Source organism: Erythrolamprus reginae, chromosome 8 (assembly GCF_031021105.1).
Source record: "Erythrolamprus reginae isolate rEryReg1 chromosome 8, rEryReg1.hap1, whole genome shotgun sequence".
Classification (NCBI taxonomy): Eukaryota; Metazoa; Chordata; class Lepidosauria; order Squamata; family Dipsadidae; genus Erythrolamprus; species Erythrolamprus reginae.
In genome coordinates this window covers 23,754,158-23,777,021 of record NC_091957.1, presented here as the reverse complement: position 1 = coordinate 23,777,021, position 22,864 = coordinate 23,754,158, and the positions used below count along the sequence as shown (strand labels likewise).

At 47.9% G+C, this 22,864-nt stretch overlaps 1 protein-coding gene across 3 annotated transcripts in view; it reads right to left on the bottom strand.

The window, feature by feature from the left end:
• The window catches only part of KIF1B (kinesin family member 1B), a 165,142-nt gene that overhangs the window by 61,119 nt on the left and 81,159 nt on the right, over positions 1–22,864 (bottom strand). For 2 of the 3 annotated variants that reach the window (XM_070759295.1, XM_070759292.1), the window contains exons 21-28: positions 21,337–21,436; positions 20,162–20,310; positions 12,075–12,253; positions 11,008–11,145; positions 8,744–8,992; positions 3,982–4,100; positions 2,260–2,345; positions 778–907 (exon numbers count right to left, since the gene is read on the bottom strand). In XM_070759295.1, the coding sequence (XP_070615396.1) occupies positions 778–907; positions 2,260–2,345; positions 3,982–4,100; positions 8,744–8,992; positions 11,008–11,145; positions 12,075–12,253; positions 20,162–20,310; positions 21,337–21,436 (1,150 nt within the window). The remainder of the gene's footprint in view (positions 1–777; positions 908–2,259; positions 2,346–3,981; positions 4,101–8,743; positions 8,993–11,007; positions 11,146–12,074; positions 12,254–20,161; positions 20,311–21,336; positions 21,437–22,864) is intronic. The other variant, XM_070759293.1, reaches the window with a different exon arrangement.

The following is a 22,864-nucleotide window of genomic DNA, read 5'->3' as shown; positions in this document are numbered from 1 at the left end:
AGTACCGGTAATAATGGTGAGTAAATGGTTGTTAAGGGAATGGGAAATGGTAATTTAGGGGTTTAAAGTGTTAAGGGAAGGCTTGTGATACTGTCCATAGCCAAAAATGGTGTATTTACTTCCGCATCTCTACTTCGCGGAAATTCGACTTTCGCGGGCGGTCTCGGAACGCATCCCCCGCGGAAATTGAGGGAACACTGTATTGGGAACCACACCGTGCAGACACCGCAAGGCATCAAACTGCTGCCCCCCTCAAAATACAGTGGTACCTCTACTTACGAACTTAATTCATTCCGTGATCAGGTTCTTAAGTAGAAAAGTTTGTAAGAAGAAGCCATTTTTCCCATAGGAATCAATATAAAAGCAAATAATTCGTGAAGTTTGGGGAAACCACAGGGAGGGTGGAGGCCCTGTTTCCTCCCAGGAGATTCCTAGAGAGGCCCCACGGAGGCTTCTCCCCGTCTTTTCCGGCCCTGTTTCCTCCCTGGAGATTCCTAGAGAGGCCCCACGGAGGCTTCTCCCTGCCTTTTCTGGTTACAGTTTTGGAGGCTCAGGTTTGTAAGTGGGAAATGGTTCTTGAGAAGAGCAAAAAAATCTTGAACACCCGGTTCTTATCTAGAACAGTTCGTAAGTAGAAGCATTTGTAGGTAGATGTACTCCTGTATTTTAGGACCTAGTTCTAGCCCAGCACACTTCGGACCCAACTTAATTTGACTCTGATGGACCTTAAAGAATCAGAAGAGATCTTTTGCACGCACTGAGGTCTGCTCGACTTACCCAGTTCGTTCATCCTGTTGATTTCTTCGGGGGGCGTAGTGACTTCCGCACTCTGGCCTTGTCCCTCGACAATCCGCAGTTCTTCCAAAGACAATCCGGAACGAGTCATGGACACGGATGAAAAGTTACTCTGGAGAAATCACAAACAAACGGGAGATGCTTAGTGAAGGTGGCCTCTGTTCTATCCCGACCTATGCAGCTTGAAAACAAAGGAGGAATCCACGCATTGATATTTTCAAATCAGTCTTTTTATATATATATACTGCTAAAAAAAAAAATAAAGGGAACCCTCAAAGAACACATCCTAGATCTGAATGAATGAAATATTCTCATTGAATACTTCGTTCTGCACAAAGTTGAATGTGCACAACAGCATGTGAAATTGACTGTCAACCAGTGATGCTTCCTAAGTGGACAGTTTGATTTCACAGAAGTTTGATTTATTTGGAGTTATATTGTGTTGTTCAAGTGTTCCCTTTATTTTTTTGAGCAGTGTATACAAGTCCCATTTTTACAAGCCAAAGTCATGCATGTGAGAATAATCTGGGCAAGTTTCTCAAGGAGGGAAATATCAGATATCAGTCCCACGGCGAGGCTGCTGCCAAAGATCAAAGCTACTGGTGCATTCCTTCATGAGATAAAAAGTCTACAGTTTCACAGACTTACTAATTACAGCTTTCTAGCATCTCATGAAACAGGGCACTTTTTATCCAAGGCTTTTAGCAGGAAAATAACAGGGGGCTGAGACCTCAACTCATCATCCAACTCCATTGAAAACGTTGTAACGTGAGCCTCCAGAGGGGCGGGGAGGGCATTTTTACCCTTCCCCGGCTCCAGGGAAGCCTTTGGAGCCTGGGGAGGGCGAAATATGAGTCTACCGGGCCCACCAGAAGTTGGAAAATAGTCCAGAGAGTTTCCAGAGGGCCTCCAAAGGGCTTCCAGGAGTTGGGGGAAGCAGTTTTTATTCTCCACAGGCATTGAACTATGGGTGTGGGCACTCGCACATGCCTGATAGCGCTTACCCATGCTCTTTCGTCACCCAAGGAAAAAATGGTTTGCCATCACTGATGTATAGGAAGTGTCAACAATTCACTAGAGTTAACAAACTACAGACTACTTCCTTTTCCCATACAAGTATTCTTGTCTTTTTCTTAATCTTCTAAAGCAGGCATCTAGCAAAAGCTCCAGGACTTCCTCTTCTTCCTCTAAATCAGACTCTACTGTCATTGGCATATCTGCCACCTCTGGTGGTCCCCCAGGTTCATCCAGGTCTATCTCTCCCTCATTCTCACTCTCTGCATCAGCTGGCAACACCACCGGCCCAGGGTACCAAGATGGGCCTGGCTCATCCTCCTCAGAACCTATCATGACCAGAGGTGGACGAGGAGCACTCACAACAGCTTCCCGCTCTCTTTCCTCTACAAACCCTTCTTTGCCCCTTGAATGTCAAGACTGTGGAGACGCACTTAAGTAAGATGTTACCTTGTCAAAATAGCCATTGTCGAATGAGATCTTGGCTGTGCCAGACTGCCGAACGCCAGAACCGTAATCGGGGGCCTCTTCGTCGGCTATTGGAATAAAAAAGAGAGAAAGAACCGATGGAGGATAATACTTGTAGCGCAGGGTTGAACTGTGAGTGGGGTCCCGTGGGGTCCTTGGTGCTCTCTGAGCTTGGTGATTTTCCCCCTGCAGATGAGCCTTGGTGGCGCAGTGGTTAGACTGCAGCACTGCAAACTGCTTCTGCTGACTGCTGGCAGTAGTTCACCAGTTCAAATGTCACCACCGGCTCAAGGTTGACTCAGCCTTCCATCCTTCCAAGGTGGGTCAAATGAGGACTCAGATTGTTAGGGGAAATATGCTGATTCTGTAAAGCGCTTAGAAAGGGCTGTAAAGCACTGTGAAGCGGTATATAAGTCTAAGTGCTATACTGCTATACCGTGTTTCCCCGAAAATAAGACACTGTCTTATATTAATTTTTGCTCCAAAAGTTGTGCTAGGTCTTATTTTCGGGGGATGCCTTATATTTCTCAAATAAGACAAATTCACAGGCAGAAAAGCTGACACCCCCAAAGAAAGTGTACCGTACGGTACACTGATTACGGTACGGTACCTGTCAGGATGGCACCCACACACACAAACGACGGCACTTATATGGTACAACAGTATACTCCCGCTATTGCAGCTTCCGGCCACCAGAGGAACTACAGTCTACGCACTGTAGTGGAGACTGTAATGGCGGTGAGACAGCAGCAGACTGTGTCAGCTGTACTGGATGGTACAAAGCAATGGAAGGGGCCAGCAAGGGACGCCACATTATTACGGTACCGCTATGAACAGCTTTGAATGATACCGTATATTTTTCCACCATACTGTATGTAAACATGACTACACCTTATTTTCGGGGGGTGCCTTATATTAGTAAATCCTGCAAAACCTCTGACATGCCTTACTTTTGGGGTACGTCTTATTTTCGGGGAAACAGGTAGTTTCATTACCAAACTAGGTAACACTATCAGTGCAGAGAACGTCATGACAACGTCACCTACTTTGGTAATGAAACGTCTACAAGAAAACCACCAAGCTCAGAGAACACCAAGGACCTCTTTGAAGGGAAAGAAAGAGACAAAATACAGCAGTTAGGGAAAAAACGAGCTTTCAAACATCTGACTTTAATCTTTAAAAACTTACAATCCTGTAGCCAAACCAGGAACAAAGCCACAATTATTATTATTATTGTTTATTAGATTTGTATGCCACCCCTCTCCGTAGATTCGGGGCGGCTCACAACAACAATAAAACAATATACAACAAATCTAATAATTTAAAAGTCACTAAAAATCCCTTATTAAAAAGCAAAAACATACACACAAACATACCATGCATAAGCTGTATAGGCCCGGGGGAGATGTCTCAATTCCCCCATGCCTGACGGCAGAGATGGGTTTTAAGGAGTTTACGAAAGGCAAGGAGGATAGGGGCAATTCTAATCTCCGGGGGGAGCTGGTTCCAGAGGGTCGGGGCCGCCACAGAGAAGGCTCTTCCCCTGGGTCCCGCCAAATGACATTGTTTTGTCGATGGGACCCAGATAAGGCCAACTCTGTGGGACCTAACCGGTCGCTGGGATTCGTGCGGCAGAAGGCGTTCCCAGATGTCACAATGTCACGAGCAAACCAACAGCTACCCTCAGCTTCTCTTGCAACTTACCGGCTATAGCTTGGACTGCCACACGGAGAAATCCACGCACTTCCCCCTTCTCGCTGACCACAGCCACTCTGTGGATGAGGGGCACCGGATAGAGAAGATTGCTTAAGTATACAAACGCCCTGAAGAAAAAAGATGGAAACCAAACCTTAGACCGTTGTTTGTAAAACAAGAGCTACGTTTGATTCATTTGAGTAGAGATGGAATCTGGCTGAGGACAAACACAGTGGCGAATCATCTGTTAGGAAGCTTGAAATGAAACACAGCTAGAGTTATCTTAATCTTTTAACAAATTACCGATGATTTTTTTTAACCAATCTCACAGACAACTCTCAGTTGTTTACATGACATGAAAACTTAAAAGTAATAAATTATGAAGGCAATTACCAAACGCATGTCAAATTTTAGCTTCTTTGCTATGAATTTTGAACAGACTGGGATATTTTAAATATTTTAACCAGTTACTATCTCTTTCGGGGCAATGTTAAGGTTGCTGCTTATATTTAGAAGTCGTAACAAGGTTTAAAGGCCATGTGGTTTGCATTGAGAAGCAGAAACACAGTTTACATTAAAACTTAACCCATGCAAGTAGCAATTTGGTACTTGCAATGGTAGCAATTTAAATATTGCATTTTTGTGCAAGTTAGCTTTGACAAATGTTAAAAAAACATTTGCAGCAGAATACAATAAGGCAGTGATGGTGAACCTTTTTTTCCTCAGGTGCCGAAAGAATGTGGATGCACACTATTGCGCATGCGCGAGTGCCCACATTCATAATTCAATGCTTGGGGAAGGCAAAAACAATTTCCCCCATCCCCCCGGAGGCCTTCTGGAGGCTGGAAACTGTTTCCCAATTTCTAGTGAGCCCAATAGGCTCTTGTTTTGCCCTCCCCAGGCTCCAAAGACTTCCCTGGGGCCTGGTTCCCCATCCCTCTGGAGGCTCTCTGGAAGCCAAAAACGCCCTCCCAGAGCCTCTGTGTGAGCCAAAGATCAGCTGGCTGACACACACATGCACATTGAAGCTGAGCTAGGGCAACACCTCGTGTGCCAGCAGATATGGCTCCATGTGCCACCTGTGGCACCCATGCCATAGGTTCGCCATCACTGCAATAAGGCATGGATTTCAAATTGTATTTTCCACCTTCCAGCTCCTCCAAATACAATAGATATAGGGGCTCTATGTCACAAACGGCCAACTATAAGCACCTTTGAATAATTAAACTAGGAAATAAAAAGACTGCGGACTAGAATATGGAAAACTTTTATACGGTCATGTTAATCTAATTCTGCCAGAGCCCATGTGCTTTCCCCCCAAACCAATGGGAATTTCCTGAAACGAAGAGAAGGTAAAGTAATGAAAAAAAAAAAGTACAAACGGTCTATTTATTCTACCCCACCCACCTACCCAAAAAATGTCAGTGGAGTGCAACACAAAAGGGTGGAAACACCAACAATGGATACACAAACTGAAATGACTGCAACTCAAAACCAAGACAAATCCACCTCCTTTTTACAAAGCCTGCTTTGCAAGTTTATTTCAGAGGGAAGCGAATTCTTTTAAGGCGGCGGCAGCAGCAGCAGAGTGAAAGGAAAAAGGGAGTGACAATGAAGCCAAAGATGAGACAACGAGACAAAGCAGCATCTTCACATGAAAAAGCCAAGTCAGATGAGAAAATAAAAAGTTTGAACGTGGAAACAAAAAAGGGGGGGAAAGGTGACAAACGGAACGCAAAAGAAGCCTGGGATGGGGTTGGAAAACGTAACCGCTGCGGATGTGGAGGTGAAGGCCCCATTTCAGACACCTTCCCCAGTCAATACAACATCGATTTCACACGGCGTGCCAAAAGAATTGACTGCAAGGACCGGCGTTTTTCCTCTGAGCTGCAAAGCGGAGGCCACATCAGCATCCAGATGTGAGCCACTGCATGGTCTACAAGCTCTAGCTTAAACAAACAGGGCCAGGAAGAAGAAAAGAGGGGAATCCCTTGGGTTGCCTAGAGTGGCAAGTTGTCACAGTGAGACACAGGACACTCTGGCCACAGTTCCCAAAATTTGCTGGTACAGACCGAATATAATTTATTTATTTATTTTATTTATCTATTTGTCAAACCAGTACAGAATTATAGTTTGTGTTAACATAAGTAGAATAGTGATAGAAAGGATAAAAAGACAGTAGGACAGGGACGGTAGGCACAATGGTGCACTTATGCACATCCCTTACAAACCTCTTAGAAAAGGGGAGAGGTCAACTGTAGATAATGTAAGGTTGAAGATTTATATTTGTATAGATTTATATAAATTTATATATTTACAGTGGGGGGGGGGAATATTTAGTCAGACACCAATTGTGCAAGTTCTCTCACTTAAAAAGATGAAGAGGTCTGTAATTGACATCATAGACAGACCTCAACCATGAGAGACAACATGAGAAAACACATCCAGAAAAATCACATTGTCTGATTTTTAACGAATTTCTTTGCAAATTATGGTGGAAAATAAGTATTTGGTCAATAACAAAAGTTCATCTAAATACTTTGTTATATGTCCTTTGTGGGCAATGACAGAGGTTTTGGTTTTTAGGAAGCTTGCAATGCCGTAGGTCTCTTTGCTCACTCCTAAACCGTGGCCTTGTTTAGTCTAAAAAGGAAGAATGGCTGGGTTCTCCCATTCATGTTAAGCATTTTAAGAAGCCACAATTTTACCAGTAAGTCAAATAATAAATGGTTTTATTAGCCCAACTTCTGTGGCATAGAGGTGGAGCTCTTGCCTCACAGTCAAGGAGGTTGTGAGTTCATTCAATTCTAGATAGAGGCAGATATAGGGTCTCCTGCTTGGGCAGGGAACTGGACTGGTGAGCCATATTGGTGGGCACATGAGCTTAGGTCCGGCCTGATGATTTTTGGCCCTTCTGGGCTGACGGGGAGTGGGGAAACAGCCTGTTTTCACGCTCCAGAGGGTGTGAGGAAGGCTATTTTCACCCTCTTAGAAAGGTTCTGAAGCCTGGGGAGAGCGAAAAGTGGGTGTGCCAAAAAAGGTTAATTTGTTGTCTTCAGGTATCATATTAACGGAACAGCAAACCATGTTATGGAGGACCTGAGCAATGGCTGTCCTGCAGATGGGATGTTAAGTAGAAATGAAGAAATCTTAATCGTGATTTATTGTGATGTTGATATTGACAATCAAGAAATCTTCGCGTGTGTTTTTGAATGTGTACGCTAGAATTTTGTATAGCTATTGAGAAAATGGAACTAGAGACCAGAAGGGAAATTCATTTTTTCTTCCCCTACCAGTTCTGTGGACATGACTTTGTGGGTGTGGCAGGGGAAGGATACTGCAAAATCCGGTTCTCTAAACTACTCAAAATTTCCGCTATTGGTTCTCCAGAACCTGTCAGAACCTGCTGGATTTTACCCCTGCTAGAGACCCTACAGAGAAATGAAAGCTGCCTCTAGATCATGGCTTGAAGCTCACACCATTATTTAGATTTTGATTCATGGTTGCAAAGGAAGATGTTTGACACTGCAGTTTTTAGACTTAGGTGCAAAACTGGGGCATAGCAGTTTCAACGGGCATCTGTTGCACAACTGAAGTGCTGGATTCTTTTGCTTTGTGACCGTTCATTTGAGGATTATTGGGTTTATTGAGATTATTGGATAGAGATCGAACTCATAACATCATAGCTAGCCAATGAGTCATGCATATTCCAACAGCTGAAGGACTGGAGGAGGAGGAGAGAAGTTGCCAAGCAACCAGCTTCCATCCTGATTGGACAATGTGAGAATTTGTTTTGGAAAACAAGAATCTGAAATCTGGAATTGAAAAGCCCGGGAATTTCAGTACTACCTTTTCACCAGTTAGTGCCAATATGGTGCATCTAAATAAATTTGTACTTTGAGGAGGGGGGGGGGGGAAAGAACACCTCCAAGTTCATTTGATGATGGATGCATTTGAATGGGTACGTGTGCATGTTAACAGGGCTTTTAGTTTTTAAACGTAATTCTTAATTTTAATTCTTATATTTTGATGTACAGTGGTACTTCTACTTAAAAACTCCTCTACTTAAGAACGTTTCTAGATAAGAACCGAGTGTTCAAGATTTTTTTGCCTCTTCTTAAGAACCATTTTCTACTTACGAACCTGAGCCTGGAAAAATTTCCCAGGAAATTTGAGAGCAGCACGAAGGCCCGGCCAGTTTCCTGCCATTCCCCTTGGGTTTCTCTCTCTGGCACAGTGTATGGGAGGCAGCCTCGCACCGGGTGTTTGGGAGGCGCATGCTCCTCCTCACCGCCTCAGAGTCCCTCTTTGTTTTTTTTAAGCCTGGAATTGGATTTTTTTGATTCCCCTCACCTTCTTCCTTCAGCAGCGACTTTCCTCCTCCTATTCTTCCTCCTCCTCCTCCCACCCAAATTCTGAGCTTTTATTTCTTTCCTAATGGGTTTCCACACATTATTTGCTTTTACATTGATTCCTATGGAAAAAATTGCTTCTACTTACAAACTTTTCTACTTTAGACCTGGTTCTTAAATAGAGGTACCACTGCATACTGTTTTTATATGCTGTGAGCCGCCCCAAGTCTTTGGAGAGGGGTGGCATATAAATTTAATAAATTTAATAAATTTAATAAATAATAGTAATAATTAGTTGGAACCTGACACTGTGATTTGCCTGGACCGGCTCCTTTTGACAGGAAGGACAACGCAGCTCATGGGGAGGGAAAACAAAGCCAGTCCCTGCTGGTCATTTCTTACGGGTCGACCTCACCAACCTTCCCACCAAAATGAACCAAGGGGAGCGGTCGTAAAACGGGTCATGCCCATCACTGAAGCAGTCCAATCCTTCCTCGGTGCCAATGTCGGAGCCCGTGTCGTCCACAAAGGCCTCGTCGTCGAAATCGGTCATCTCGTCCTGCTGCTCGTCGGCCAGCTCCGTGATATCGGAATCGGCGGTGGAGAAAGTGGGGGAGGGCGTGCGGTCAGCCAGGCGCTCATTCACACAGCCGTGGAAAATGGGGGAGCTAGAGACATCGGTTAACGGAACACTTTGGTTAACGCAGCAAAGGGAGGAAGGAGGGGGAGAGAAAGAAAGGAATAGCTTCGTTTGAAAAGGGGGGGGCTCTGCGCCCAGCGTACAGCCCACCAGAACAACAGTCGCAAGGCAGCGCTTTGGGGGGGGCAGAGAATGGGCGCGAGACAAAGCACAGTGCGGAGGAAAGGCAGATTCTCCTACGCTGAGCCGGGTGCGGATTGCGGCGAGAGAAACTAGCATTCTCCCTATGCTGTCAAAGCAAAATATTTCAACCCGTTCTGCAAAACTCTGCACATAGAGATCGATAGATAGGGTCACTTTTATTGTCACTGTTGTGGCCTGCCGGCCCCTCCAGCAGCCAAATCAGAGGAGGAGGAGGAGGTGTGGGAGCTAGGGTCAGCCTGGAGGCAACCTTAGAGCTCTGAGGGGGCCTAGGGAATGGAGCGGTCAGAGACAGAGAGAGAGGCAGAGACAGAGCCTGGGCCACCCGTCAGCCCTCAGATGGAGAGTCAACAGCCTCCAGGTCTGGAGGTGGCTGATGAGGAAGAGGAGGAACAGCTGGGTCCTGTGCCTGATGCATGGCTGTGCAGAAGGCAGAGGAGAGGAGAAATCTATGGGCCGGTCCTTGGGATGGAAGAGCCACCCCTGCTAGCAAAGCCCCACCTTACCTCTGGGGATAAAAGGCAAGGGACGGAGATGAATAGAAGTGCCAGACAACTATTCATCTCCCGGCTGGACAGACTTGTTATCCTACGGTGAGAGAGAAACCTATTGCTAGGGCTGCTGGCGTTCCTAATAAAGGAATCTTTGAGTTAACTTCAGAGTATTTATTGTGTTGGGAGAGATCAGAACAGTCACTCTGAATGGAATTTTAAATCCATCTCAAATCCAAATACAAAACTCCCTTCCCATAGGAAGCTAAAGTGTCAGGGAGAAAACTAGGCAAATTGCTAGCTTCCTACAGTCGGTGAAATCCTTTGGTGGGCTGATTGGCCTCCCAAGCAATGCTCCCAATCTAAATTTCCACCAAACTTAGGTGGATTTTAGGAAAACCAAGGCAGCGGTGTGATTTAGATCGACTTCTCTCTCACCGAATTCTTTTTTCTTTCTTTCTTCCCAATGGAAAAAGTTGTGCGTGTGGTTGAAATACGCAAGCTGCTACCAAGCTGAAGAAATGCATGTGTACAATAAAATAAAGGGTAGGTTTGGTTTTTTAAAAGCAAATTAATAACATCCTGGATGGTTTTAAATGGAACAAAAGCTTGGATTCTCAGCATGGATCTTTTACCCTTCTCTTCTTCAAAAGACAGACCTCAGGAGCAAGAGTGGCCTAATTTGAACCCCTGGCTCCTTTTCTGAAAGAGGGCTCAGAAATCAAATTCCCCACGGAATGGCATCTTCTACGTTTTAACACCCAAGGAAATGCGGTCGATCAACTGAACTGAATTCAGAGCACGGGAGATCAATTTTGAAGGAGAAATTGCCCCATTCGGCTCATTCCCGAGTTCTAAAAAGAAGACCAACTAACCAGGTGATCGGCTCCTTGCACAAAGTTGTGTCCTGACCAGTAGTGGGTTCCTACTGGAATGGTAAAGGATGCTGCACCGGTAGCAAAAGATGAGCAAACGTTGGGTGTCTTGAGTGCGCGTTCCAGCGTGTTTTTGCTTCTGCGCATGCACAGGAAGCAAACTCTTACATGGGGACATGCATGAGAGATTTCGCCAATTTTTTGCTTCTGCGCATGCGTCGAAGCAAAAAAAAAAAAGCTGAAATCTCACGCATGAGATTTTGCATGTGCAGAAGCAAAAACATGCTGGGACGCACGCAAGCGAGCAAGACACCTAAAGCTGAGCACCCAGAGCACCGGTAGCAGCAAGAGGAGCAATCCGCCCCGATCCTGACCATCCACATATCCAGGTAGGGATACAACAGAATGATGCCGCCTCCCCCCATTTCAGACCAGTCATAGCCAAAGATATTCCCCTGGAATTAGGTTCCGCCTACCTCCCCACCAGCTTGAACCAATGGAATCGGTCATAGAAAGGGTCGCTGCCCGTCATGGTGCTCTCGTTCTCTTCCTGGGCATCGGAGGCCATCTCTCCGGCTCGGTCGTACATTTCTCTCATCAGCTCCAGCCTTTGCCTACAAAGCAGAAGACGGCCAAGGGGTCAAAATAGACAGCCTGGATCCATTTAAAATCATGTGAAAGCTTTCCAGGCATCCAGCCTATCATCAGAGGTTGGGCTGGTGCCCACCAAAGCAGGGTTTTTTATTTTAACAGTAGCATTTTCAAGGCTGTAGGGTCTCCTACAGTAGGGGTCTCCAACCTTGGCAACTTTAATACTTGTGGACTTCAATTCCCAGCATCCCTCAAACAGCAAAGAATTTTGGGAGCAGAAGTTCACAAGTCTTAAAGTTGCCAAGGTTGGAAACCCCTGCTTTAAAGGATCAGAACTGCAAATGGAAATTAGCAATAGCATTTAGACTTATATACCGCTTCATGGTGTTTTACAGCCCTCTCAAAGTGGTTTACAGAGTCATCATATTTGCCCCCAACAATCTGGGTCCTCATTTGACCCATTCTCAGAAGGACGGAAGGCTGAGCCAACCTTGAGCCACTGGTGAGATTTGAACTGCCGAACTACAGCAAGCAGCCAGCTGAAGCAGCCTGCAGAATTGTATTCTAACCACTGAGCCATCTCAGCTCTTTAGGGGGTAAAACAGTGGTTCCCAACCTTTTGCCCCCCCCCCAAGCATCTCTAAAATCCTGATGCCAACCCCCCCCCCCCCCACACACACATGCCGCAGTGATATATAATTTTTACTATTCATAAAGTCAACCTTGAACCGGTGCTGAGGTTTGAACTGCTGAACTACAGCTAGCAGTTAACTGAAGTAGTGTGCAGTGCTGCACTCTTACCACTGCACCACTGTGGCTCTTAAGGTGAGGAAAAGGCCCAGGGGGAAAAGAATATATCTCTCTCTCATACACACACACACACACACACACACATACACATTGTGGAAAGCTACAGACTGCAGCCTCTTGTTCAAAGCCATCCCTTGCACACCTGAGTTTTTCCAGGGACCAGTAGTGAGTAGCGGCATTCTTTAGATCCTGGACCTCTACTGCCACCACTGTGCGAGGGAAGGGGCAATGGCTGCGGGGCTTGTCTGAGTCGGCGGGCATCAGCTCCGGCGGTAATGGGGAGTAGAGCGTGTCGGTCAGCAGAACGAACTGGAATTGTACCTGGAAGAACCCAAAATAAGAGGTGGGTGTAAATGCAGAGTTAAGCAACAAAGGTTCTCCCCCCACCTGACTGGTGCTACTGTGACAATATATACTGCTCTTGCATAAGGAGGTTCTTGGAAGCCCTCAAAGTTGATGGCTACATGTGATGGGGCAGGGCACAGAGGCAGCACAAGCTGACCGTTCAAACCACCCCTTTAATGCTCCAAATATTCACCAAATGCTCCCACGATTCTGGCAAGTCCCAAAGCAAAGTGATCACACACACACACTCACATTCACACAATCCCTCCAGCAGCCTCTGGATGCAAATAGTCCAGCACAAGGCTGTGAGCACAACAACTGCAAACAAAAACTCTAGCAGGAGAGGGAATAAGTCAATCAGTCCAGGAAGCAAAGGAACAAAGCAACTTCGGCGACAGAACACAACATTCCATTAATTCAGTGTTTGTTGAAATATCCCGTTCCCACAGCATCCCCTTAAGTCTCAGTCTCCAGGTGTGCCTTATGAAGAGGGGCGGGGCACTCTCCTCCCGAGTAGTTGGGACAGTCTGCGCTGTTCTCGCCTTCTCTCCTCCCTCCGTGCTCAAGGATCAGGAGGGAGGGGTCCTTGCTCATCGCCTGAGCTCTCTCTCTCATGTTCACTGTTAAGCATCTCTTGGTCATCCTGCCCACTTCCCTCCTGCCTACAAGCCCTCCCTGGCCTGCCATGGCATGTTCCTCCCCACATTCCTCCAGAGCCAATTGGAGCTGCTCCCTCCATCTCCATCAGTTCCAGTTCCAGCTGGTCTTTCCTCCACAGATTCAGGCTCTGATGGAGGCATGACACCACTGATGAGCTTTGCCAAATAATTTAATTAATTTGACTTCTATGCCACCCAATCCCAATGGGATTCAAGGCAGCTTACAATAGTAAATAGTACATACAATAAACAAAGACAAATATTAGTAATGAGAACAGCAAAACTCATAATAAACCCTGATGAACTATCCAATCAAACCCACATACATACAGAATCAGTTACAATTCGGATGTGATGTTACATTCATGGCCTCCAGGGTTGCTGGCAAAGCCAGGTCAATTAGCCAATTAGCCTAAACCCAGAGGTTCCCTTGTTGAAACAACTTGATCTTCTTCCAATTAAGATGCATGGACTTCAAGCTCCCAGAATGCAAGCCAGTTGGGGGGATTCTGGGAATTGATATCCAACCAGTCTCCAAGATCAAGGAAAAGGAGCACCTCCCTTATGATACCAGGTTGCAACGCCTTGGTCCCTTCAGCCTTGAAAGACGGCGTTTAAGGGGTGACTTGATCGAAGTGTATAAAATCATGCATGGGATAGAAAAGGTGAAGAGGGAAAAATTCTTTTCTCTGTCACCCAATACTAGGACAAGGGGGCACTCCCTAAAGCTCATAGGCAAGAAAGTGAGGACAAATCAAGGGAAAGAACCGTTGTACTCACCTGAACGGTCTTCTCCAGGTCCTGGAAGGAGAGTCCATCATGGGTTTAGCTCGAGTCTTATTGGTAGGGACTGAGTTATAAATTAATATAATTATCATATTAATTAGGTACCGCCCCCTTGCTGCCCCTGTACCTCAGTTTTAAAAAACGAATTCAAGTAATAACAGAAATTTATTAACAACCAACCACAACCAGTAACTGAATGCCACAAAAATCATGGTTCAATGGGCGGGTATGGACTCTCCTTCCAGGACCTGGAGAAGACCGTTCAGGTGAGTACAACGGTTCTTCTCCCATGTCTCTGGAAGGAGAGTCCATCATGGGATATACCCAAGTTCCAGTGTTCCAGGGAGGGAAATCATTGAATCATGTCCTAGTAGGATCACACACTTGCTGCAAAACTCTCCTCCCAAAGGACGCCTCGGCCGAAGCAAATGTGTCCAGTTTATAGTGCCGTATAAAGGTGGTAGGAGAGGCCCACGTGGCCGCCTTACAGATGTCCTCTATCGATGCCTGTGTGGCCCATGCCGCTGAGGTAGCGGCACTACGAGTCGAATGAGCCGTGATTCCACTAGGCAACGTCCGGGAATCTGCTTTGTATGCCTCTGTAATACAAAGCTTCAACCACTGGCTAATGGTCTGCGAAGACACCTTGAGGCCCAATCGATGTTGACCAAAGGAGACAAACAGAGCCTCAGACTTGCGAAAAGGAGCAGTGCGCCTAATATAGAGTTTAACAGCTCTGCGCACGTCTACTTTATGCCACTTAAGCTCCAGTGGATGTGACCCATGCACGCAGAAATCTGGTAGGACAAGTTCCTGTGTCCGGTGAAAATGGGTGTTGACCTTTGGTATGAACGTTGGGTCCAAACGGAGAACGACCTTATTAGGATGAAACGTACAAAGGTCCGGCCTTACCGACAAGGCAGACAGCTCCGACACCCGTCGTGCCGATGTAATGGCCACCAAGAACGCTGTCTTAAGGGATAACATCCTTAAAGGAACCGTCCTCAGCGGCTCGAATGGGGGCGCTGTGAGCGCTTGCAAAACTATGGTAAGATCCCAAGTAGGAAAACGTCGTACTGGTGGAGGGTGCCTATTGACAGCCCCTTTCAAAAAGTCCCTGATCAAGGTATGGTGGGCCAACGAACCACCATTTTCAGGTCGAACGATCGTTGCCAAAGCCGCCACCTGCCTTTTCAAGGTGTTGGGAGCCAGCCCTTTTTCCAGGCCGGATTGTAAGAATTCCAACACCACTACTACACTAGAATCCTGTGGTCGCTGATGTCTATCCCTGCAAAAGGTGGCGAATGCGGTCCAAGTGGCCTGGTAAATCCTAGTCGTTGACGGCCTCCTGGCCGACTGGATTGTAGTGATGACATTCTCAGGAATATGCCAGGCTCTCAACCGGTCCCCTTCAAGCGCCAAGCGGTCAGATGGAACCACTGTGGCTCCGGATGCAGGATCGCTCCCTGAGTGAGGATAATCTGGTCGTCCGGAATCCGCCAGGGTTGAACAATTGAGAGTCCCATTAGGTCGGCGAACCAAGCCCTCCGTGGCCAATGGGGTGCCATCAGGATGATCTCCGCCTGTTCCACTATGATCTTCTCTATCACCTTGGGGATAAGTGGTGTTGGCGGGAAGGCGTAAAGCAGTTCTTTGGGCCACGGGGAGTGTAAAGCATTGGTCCCCTCGGCTCCTGACGTGGGAAACCTGGAATAAAACCGGGGAAGCTGAGTATTGCACGTAGTCGCAAACAGATCCACCGTCGGGTTGCCAAACCTTTTGGTCACCTGCTGAAACAACAGCGGGGTTAGACTCCACTCCCCTGGGTCCACTGTTTGTCGACTTAGCCAATCCGCCTGGGTATTGGCTTCCCCCGCAATGTGCTCCGCCTGGAGAGATGCCAGGTGGACCTCTGCCCAGTCGAAGAGGAGCTGAGTTTCCTCCATCAGTCTGAGTGATCTGGTCCCCCCTTGGTGGTTGAGATGCGCCCTGGTCGCGACATTGTCCGTACGAACCAGCACATGCTTTCCCTGAAGGAACGGAGTGAAGGTTAGCAGAGCGAGACGGACCGCTTTTAGCTCCAGGAAGTTGATATTCGTTGGAGTCAAGTCCTGGGGAAGCCACAACCCCTGAGTTACGTGACGGTCCACATGTGCCCCCCAACCAAGGAGGCTTGCATCCGTGGTCACAATGACGTGGTGTAAGTGGCCAAAGGGAGACCCTCGATGTATTGCCCGGGACTGCCACCATTTCAAGGAGGCTCGTAGGCGACTTCCTACCATGACCAGTCTGTGTGTATGACTGACCCGTTGTTTCTGGTATGGAAGTAAGGTCCATTGCAGCGTGCGAAAATGATACCGTGCCCAGGGAACAATGTCCACGCATGACACTAGTGTCCCGAGCACCTTGGATAAGAGGGCCAGCGTTACCATCCGCTGGTGCTGCAACTGGCTGACTAAGTCCTGAATGTTGCGTTGTCGTTCCAATGACAGGTAAACCTCCATGGTGGAGGTATCTATCACCGCGCCGAGATGAGTAATAGTGGAGGTGGGGGAAAGGTGACTCTTTCCCTCGTTTATAGTAAAGCCATGTTCCTGCAACAGTGTTAACGTGGCTCGTAGGTCTCTTTGCGCAGTCGCCAGATCCCTGGCCAGTAAGAGGATATCGTCCAGGTAAGCGATTATTCTTATCGATCGGGACCGTAAAAAGGCGATCAGTGAGTCCAGTATCTTCGTGAAGGTACGCGGGGCGGAGGATAGGCCAAATGGCATTGCCCGGTACTGGTAGTGCTCCCCCTGGACATAAAACCGGAGGTATCTCCGGTGCCCCGGATGGATGGGGATATGCAAATATGCCTCCTTCAGGTCGATGGATGACATGAGATCTCGGTTCCTGATTGACGCGAGAATGGTGCGAAGGGAGGCCATTTTGAACCTGCGGTATAGCACGTACCTGTTTAGGCGTTTCAGGTTCAAAATTAGCCTGCAACCTCCCGATGACTTGGGTACTATGAAGACCCTGGAGTAGAACCCCATGCCCTCCATGTGGGTTGGCACCTTCTCGATGGCGTGGATCTCCAAGAGATGGGCGATCTCCTGCTCTAGCAATGCCCGCTTGGCAGCATCGGCGGGTACTGGACAGGGCACAAAGTGGGTAGGTGGGAGATGTAAGAATTCGAGGCGGAGCCCTCGGGTCACTGTGTCCAAAATCCAAGCGTCGGAGGTTGTGGCCGTCCAAGCGGTACAAAACCTTTGGAGTTTTCCCCCCAAAGGGACCTGCCCTGTGGAGTCACTTGGCTCCACGGAAACCTCGCTGGTTGGAACCACGAAAGGGCCGTTTTGACGGTTGATATCCTCTGCCCCGGCCCTGAAAATAGGTCCTATCGTTGCGGTACGAATAGGACTGACCATATTGGCCCTGCGAATAAGGCCTGGAGGTCTGGGTAACTCCGGAAGCTGGGTCCCATCGAAATGGCTGCCGGCGTCGGTACGGGGTGCTATTGCGATCTTGGCGCCTAGAGGATCTGGTGAGGACCTTCCTCTTGTCCTTGTCCTCCACCAGAACAGCCTCCAGCACCTCCCCGAACAACTTCGTGCCTTCGAAAGGGGCAGATGACAAGCGCCACTTCGACTTGGCATCCGCCTGCCAGTGTCGAAGCCAAAGTAGGCGTCGAGAAGAGATCGTAGAAGCCATGCCCCTTGCGGCAAATTTCGCTGCGTGCAAGGTAGCGTCCGCCGAAAATTCGGCCGCAGCCAGGAGCTTGTTGAGATCCTGTTTGAGACGAGGATCTTCAGGTCCCATCCGAGCCTGAACCTCCTGGAGCCACATGATGGATGCCCTATTAAAGATGGATGCCGTTGATGCCGCTCGTAGGGCCCAAGCTGCCATCTGATGGGCCTTCTTCAGGAGGGTTTCGGCCCGTCGCTCATCCGGCTTAAGACTATCCGCCGTTTCGGAAGGAAAGGCGGCATTGGACACCAGTGTGGCCACCGGCTTGTCCACAGGCGGAAACTGTAATAGATTTTCCATTTCGCTATCAAAGGTGTAGAAACGACGCTCTACATTAGAAGGGCCCTGGGCCGCTGCTGGGTGTTGCCAGGTGCGCTTGATGTTCTCTAAGAATATCTCCATTGCAGGAACAGTATCGGACTCCCTGGGCTGCTCCTTACACAGGGAAGCAGAAGTTCTGAGTCCATCACCTGCATCCGGAGGTGCCGCCGCACCTGGCACATCCAAGGTTTGTTTCACCTTGTGCAAGAGTAGCCTAAATAATGTTGGCTTAAATAGCCCCGCGGGAGCAGGTTGTTCTGGAAAGGCATACTCATCATCAGACAGTTCATTGTTCCCATGCTCACTGTCTTCTTCCAGCAGCCCAGTGTCTCCTGCCAGTGAATCCAGCCCAGGTGGGGGCGGTGGTGCTGACCAAAGGTCCCTGGGATGGTATGACTGCTGTAATGGAGGTGTCACACCCTGGGCCCCAACCACCATTCCCTGCGCATAAACGTTAGCAATCATGTCCTGCAGGGATGGCGGGAAGGCCTGCCAGGCATCAGCATGGGATCTAAGCCCTGCAGCTGTAGGTGTGAAAGATGCAGAAGGGGCCCCAGTTGGCTGGGTTGCAGTAGAAGGCCCATAGTAAACCTGGCTGACTGAAGCAGGCCTCTCAGATCTGGCATGAGGTGAAGGTAATGGTGGAGTAGGGCACGGTAAGGCCTGGCGGTCTGGAGACCAGTCCTTCTCTGTAGCAGAACCCAGAGCTCCCAATGCCAATGTCCCTGCTTGTGGAAGCGGCTGGAATGGGGGTACATGCAGAACCCCTGAGGCTGGAGAGGCCAATGCTGCATCTAAGCGTTGCTCTAAAGCCCTTATTTTTCTCTCAGCCTCCTTCAAGGAGGAAGAGGTTTGGGAGGACTTGGCCTTGGACTTAGAAGAAGCCCTTTCTTTGCCCTTGGGGGGTGCCGGAGCAGATTGGATTTGCTCCCCTCCCTGAACCATCTGCTGGTCAGCCATCCTTATAGAAATGGGGCAGCGTTTACTCACAAAACTGTAGAAATCGTTATACTAGAAGCACTACACGAAGCCTGAATCCACACAGAATTGAAAGATTTAGTTCCTGACAGTTGCTCACCACGTGAGTAGCTGAGCCAATGAAGCGTGTTGCCGGGCAGAATAAAGGCCTGGCTCCTGGCGCCCTGCCAAATCGCGCCTAAATCCGAGCGGGAAATTCCTTCCGCTCGTCAATCTGCCGGTTAAAATGGCGGGCGCTACCAACTGCCGCCCTGGGGGGGGGGGGGTGAGGTCCCCCTGGTTACAATATGCACGGCCCTTCAGGCGCCGTGACTTTTGCTGCCTGCCAAAAGGCCTGGGGATTCCCCGCTCTCCGCAGGGGTCCCCAGCGGCCGCTCGCTTTGTTCCGCGGCTTCGGCTGCGAGCGCTTTGAGGCTGGTAATAGCGATCAGCTGTGAGGCGCTCCGAAACAGATCCCGGCTTCAGCCAGGCAGCGTGCCTGCCGCTCGGTCAAGGCGCAGCCTTTCCTCATTAATTGGAAACGTTTCCTGCTGCCCCCTTAAGTGGGTAGGGGGCGGACCCCTCCCACTTGGGGTGAATAAGCTAGATATGGCCACGGAGGTCAGGGATCTCCAGCTCAACCTTCCTCTTCAGGGCAGTACTCGCGGGGAGAAGAGGCCCCATGAGGAGAACGTTGGGGGCGCTGCCCGCGGAGGGCAGAAACCCCTAAACAATGAAATGATCTGTGAAGACAGAAAAAACAAGATTAAAGGCAATACAGTACATACATATACATTTATTACAATAATACTTCATTAAATCAACATTTTCTAAGACTACTCCCTCAGGAGTAAAAAACTCAGAGTCCCTTCCTTGACTGAGTTTTTTAAAACTGAGGTACAGGGGCAGCAAGGGGGCGGTACCTAATTAATATGATAATTATATTAATTTATAACTCAGTCCCTACCAATAAGACTCGAGCTAAACCCATGATGGACTCTCCTTCCAGAGACATGGGAGAATATTTCTTCACCCAGAGGGTCCTTGGTTTATGGAATTCACTTCCAGAAGAGGTCATGACAGCTGTCAGCCTTGATAGCTTCAAGGCAGGATTAGACAGATTCATGGATGCCAAGTGTATCGGTGGTTATTGAAACGGATGTCCATGTGCAGCCTCTATGTTGATTGAGGCAGGCAGGATTCCCTTGAGTACCATTTGTAGGTCAGGGGAAAGGGAGGGTCTTGCCTTCTCTTTCTGCTCAAAATCCCCATGGACAATTGGTGGGCCACTGTGTGACACAGAATGCTGGACTCGATGGGCTTTGGCCTGATTCAGCATGGCTCTTCTTACGTTCTTATGTTCAAGTGGCCAAGTTGGAGAAACGCTGGTCTAGCTGGACCTTTTGATTTTGTCAGAGATAAATCCCCTTACCTTCTTTTTCAGCTCCACACTAATGGCGTTGCCTTCCTTCAGGTAGACTGCATTACCCCACAGCTGATCTCTTAAAGAGGTAAACTGATGGAACTTCCATTTGCGGAAAGCCCACTGGGCGAGGTCGTACTCGTGCTGAGTCCAAGGCACTGCCAAAAAAAAAAAAAAAAAAGCAAGATGCATAGGTTAGTTCCTAAGGTTTATACCAATGATGGCGAACCTATGGCACAGGTGCCACAGGTGGTGTGCGGAGCCATTGCCCTAGCTCAGGTTCAGCACACATCTGTGCACCAGCCTGCTGATTTTTGGCTTGCATTAAGGCTCTGGGAGAGAATTTTTGACTTCCGGAGGGCCTCTTGGGGGAATGGAGGAGGGCAAAAACTCCAAAGGCACCAAGGGAAGGTGAAAAATGGGCCTACTGGGCCCACCAGAAGTTGGGAAACAGTCTGTTTCTGGCCTCCAAAGGGCCTCCAGGGGGGCAGGGGATGCAATTTTCACCCTCCCCAGGTATTGAATTATAGGTGTGGGCACTTACGCAGGCGTGATAAGTGACTGCGCATGCACTTTCGGCACCCAAGGGAAAAAGGGTTTGCCATCACTGGTTTACACTAAAGAAAGGGTCTTTTCTACAGTGGCCTATAGGGCTGTGGCTGGCTAGGGAATTCTGGGAGTTGAAGTCCACATATCACAGTTGCCAAGGTTGTAAGATACTGCCTTAGGATTAAGACGTGTTCCTTGTAGGACATTATGACACTACAATGCCTGAAGTGTTGATTCTCCAGACACAGGTAATCCTTGATTTAGGACTGCAACCGAGCCCAGGTTTTCTGTTGCTAAATGAAACATTTGTTAAAGTGAGTTTTGCTCATGGTCTCTCCCTCCCCCTCAATTGCCCAAACTACCAAATAAGGGCTAAGGTGGGAGATGATGCCACTGCTTCCACCTTACAAATTCAGTCAACCCCCCCTTGGGCTGCAATAATAATTATTTCTAAGTCTCATCAGACAAATCGGTCACCATGTCCTGCAGGAAACGTAATCAGCAGAATATCCAGGGGAAAAACGGATGTAAAATTAAAAGAACAGCTACAAAAACCTCCAACTGCAAAAAAAAAAAAAAATCCCCTCCTGTTCCTACAGGAGTTGGTTCCTGGCCTGGTTCCATTTTCAACTCACCCTCCTCTTCCTCTTCTTCCTCCTCTTCCTCCGTAGTCTCGGCAGCCAAGGAGCGGGTCTCCACCTGCTTCTGCAAAGCCTGGAGCTTGCTTTCGTAATCCTGGAAGGGAACAAGAAGACAGCGTGCAGGAGAAGACAAGGGAAAAGTTGGGGGGGCGACAGAAAAAAAAAGGCAGAGGAGGAACACAGAGAGAGGAAAATGTGAGAAACAGACCAGGACGGAGAAACAAGCAGAGAAGACACTGTCACCTCCAACCTAGAGTACTGCATTCAATTTTGGTCACCCCACTACAAAAAGGACATTGAAACTCTAGAGAAAGTACAGAAAAGAGCAACTAAAATGATAAAGGGACTGAAAAACCAAGACATATGAAGAGAGGTTGCTGGAACTGGGCATGGATAGTCTAGCAAAAAGGAGGGCCAGAGGGGACATGATAGCAGTATATAGATATTTGAGAGGTTGCCACAGAGAGGAGGGGGTCACACTATTTTCCAGGGCACCAGAGGGTCAGACCAGGAGCAATGGATGGAAGCTAACCAAGGAGAGATTCAACCTGGAAACACGGAAGAACATTCTGACGGTGAGAACGATCAACCAGTGGAACAGCCTGCCAGCAGAGGTTGTGAACGCCCCCATCACATTCAAAAGAAAATTGGACTGCCATCTGGTTGGGGTGGTGTAGGGTTTCCTGCTTGAGCAGGGGGTTGGATTTGATGTCCTGCAAGGTCAACTCTAATAATAAATAAAATAAATGGACAAAGGAGTAGCTGCCTTTTAGAGCAACAGAATGTAGGGGGATGAATCGGGTCTGTGGGCATTTCTGACCCAGTTCACCAAAGGTAAGAAATTTGAATACATTTGGCTTTAGCAACACCCAAAGGCATTGAGAAAAAAGGATTTTTCCCTTTCAGTTGCAGGTTGAAAGAAGCAAGTCCTTTTATGGGGGTTCAGGACTGATGGGCATCATTATCCAGGACATGTGGCAAGCTGGATGCTAACCAAGCCTTACAACTTTTTCCTGGGTGCAAATCATACTGGCCTTGGGTGGGAAGAGAGAACGGTGCAATCAGGAGGCTGGGAGTTCGATCCTAGGTAGAGGCAGATATTCCTCTGTCTGGGCACCTTAGGAATATATCTGCTGAATCAAACTCCGCACTGGCGACAGGAAAGGCATCCGGCCAGTAAACAACTCTACTAGCTCCATTCGCTTGCTCAGACTCCACCCCGATGCGGGGGATGATGGGGTCGTTAAAAGAAGATAACTGGATACAAATTGAACATTGGATTCAGAAGATTCTAAGGAAGATGATTGAATTAAAACCGGAAATATACCTTCTGGGTATTTTATTACATAATTTTAGCAGAGAAGAAACATATTTCATTATACATATTGTAACGGCTGTGAGAATTGCATATGCACAAAACTGGAAACTGAATAGGGTATCAACTGAAAGGGAAGTTTTGAGAAAAATTATGGACTGTGCAGAGATGAACAGACCGACTCTGAAACTTAAATATAAACAAGAT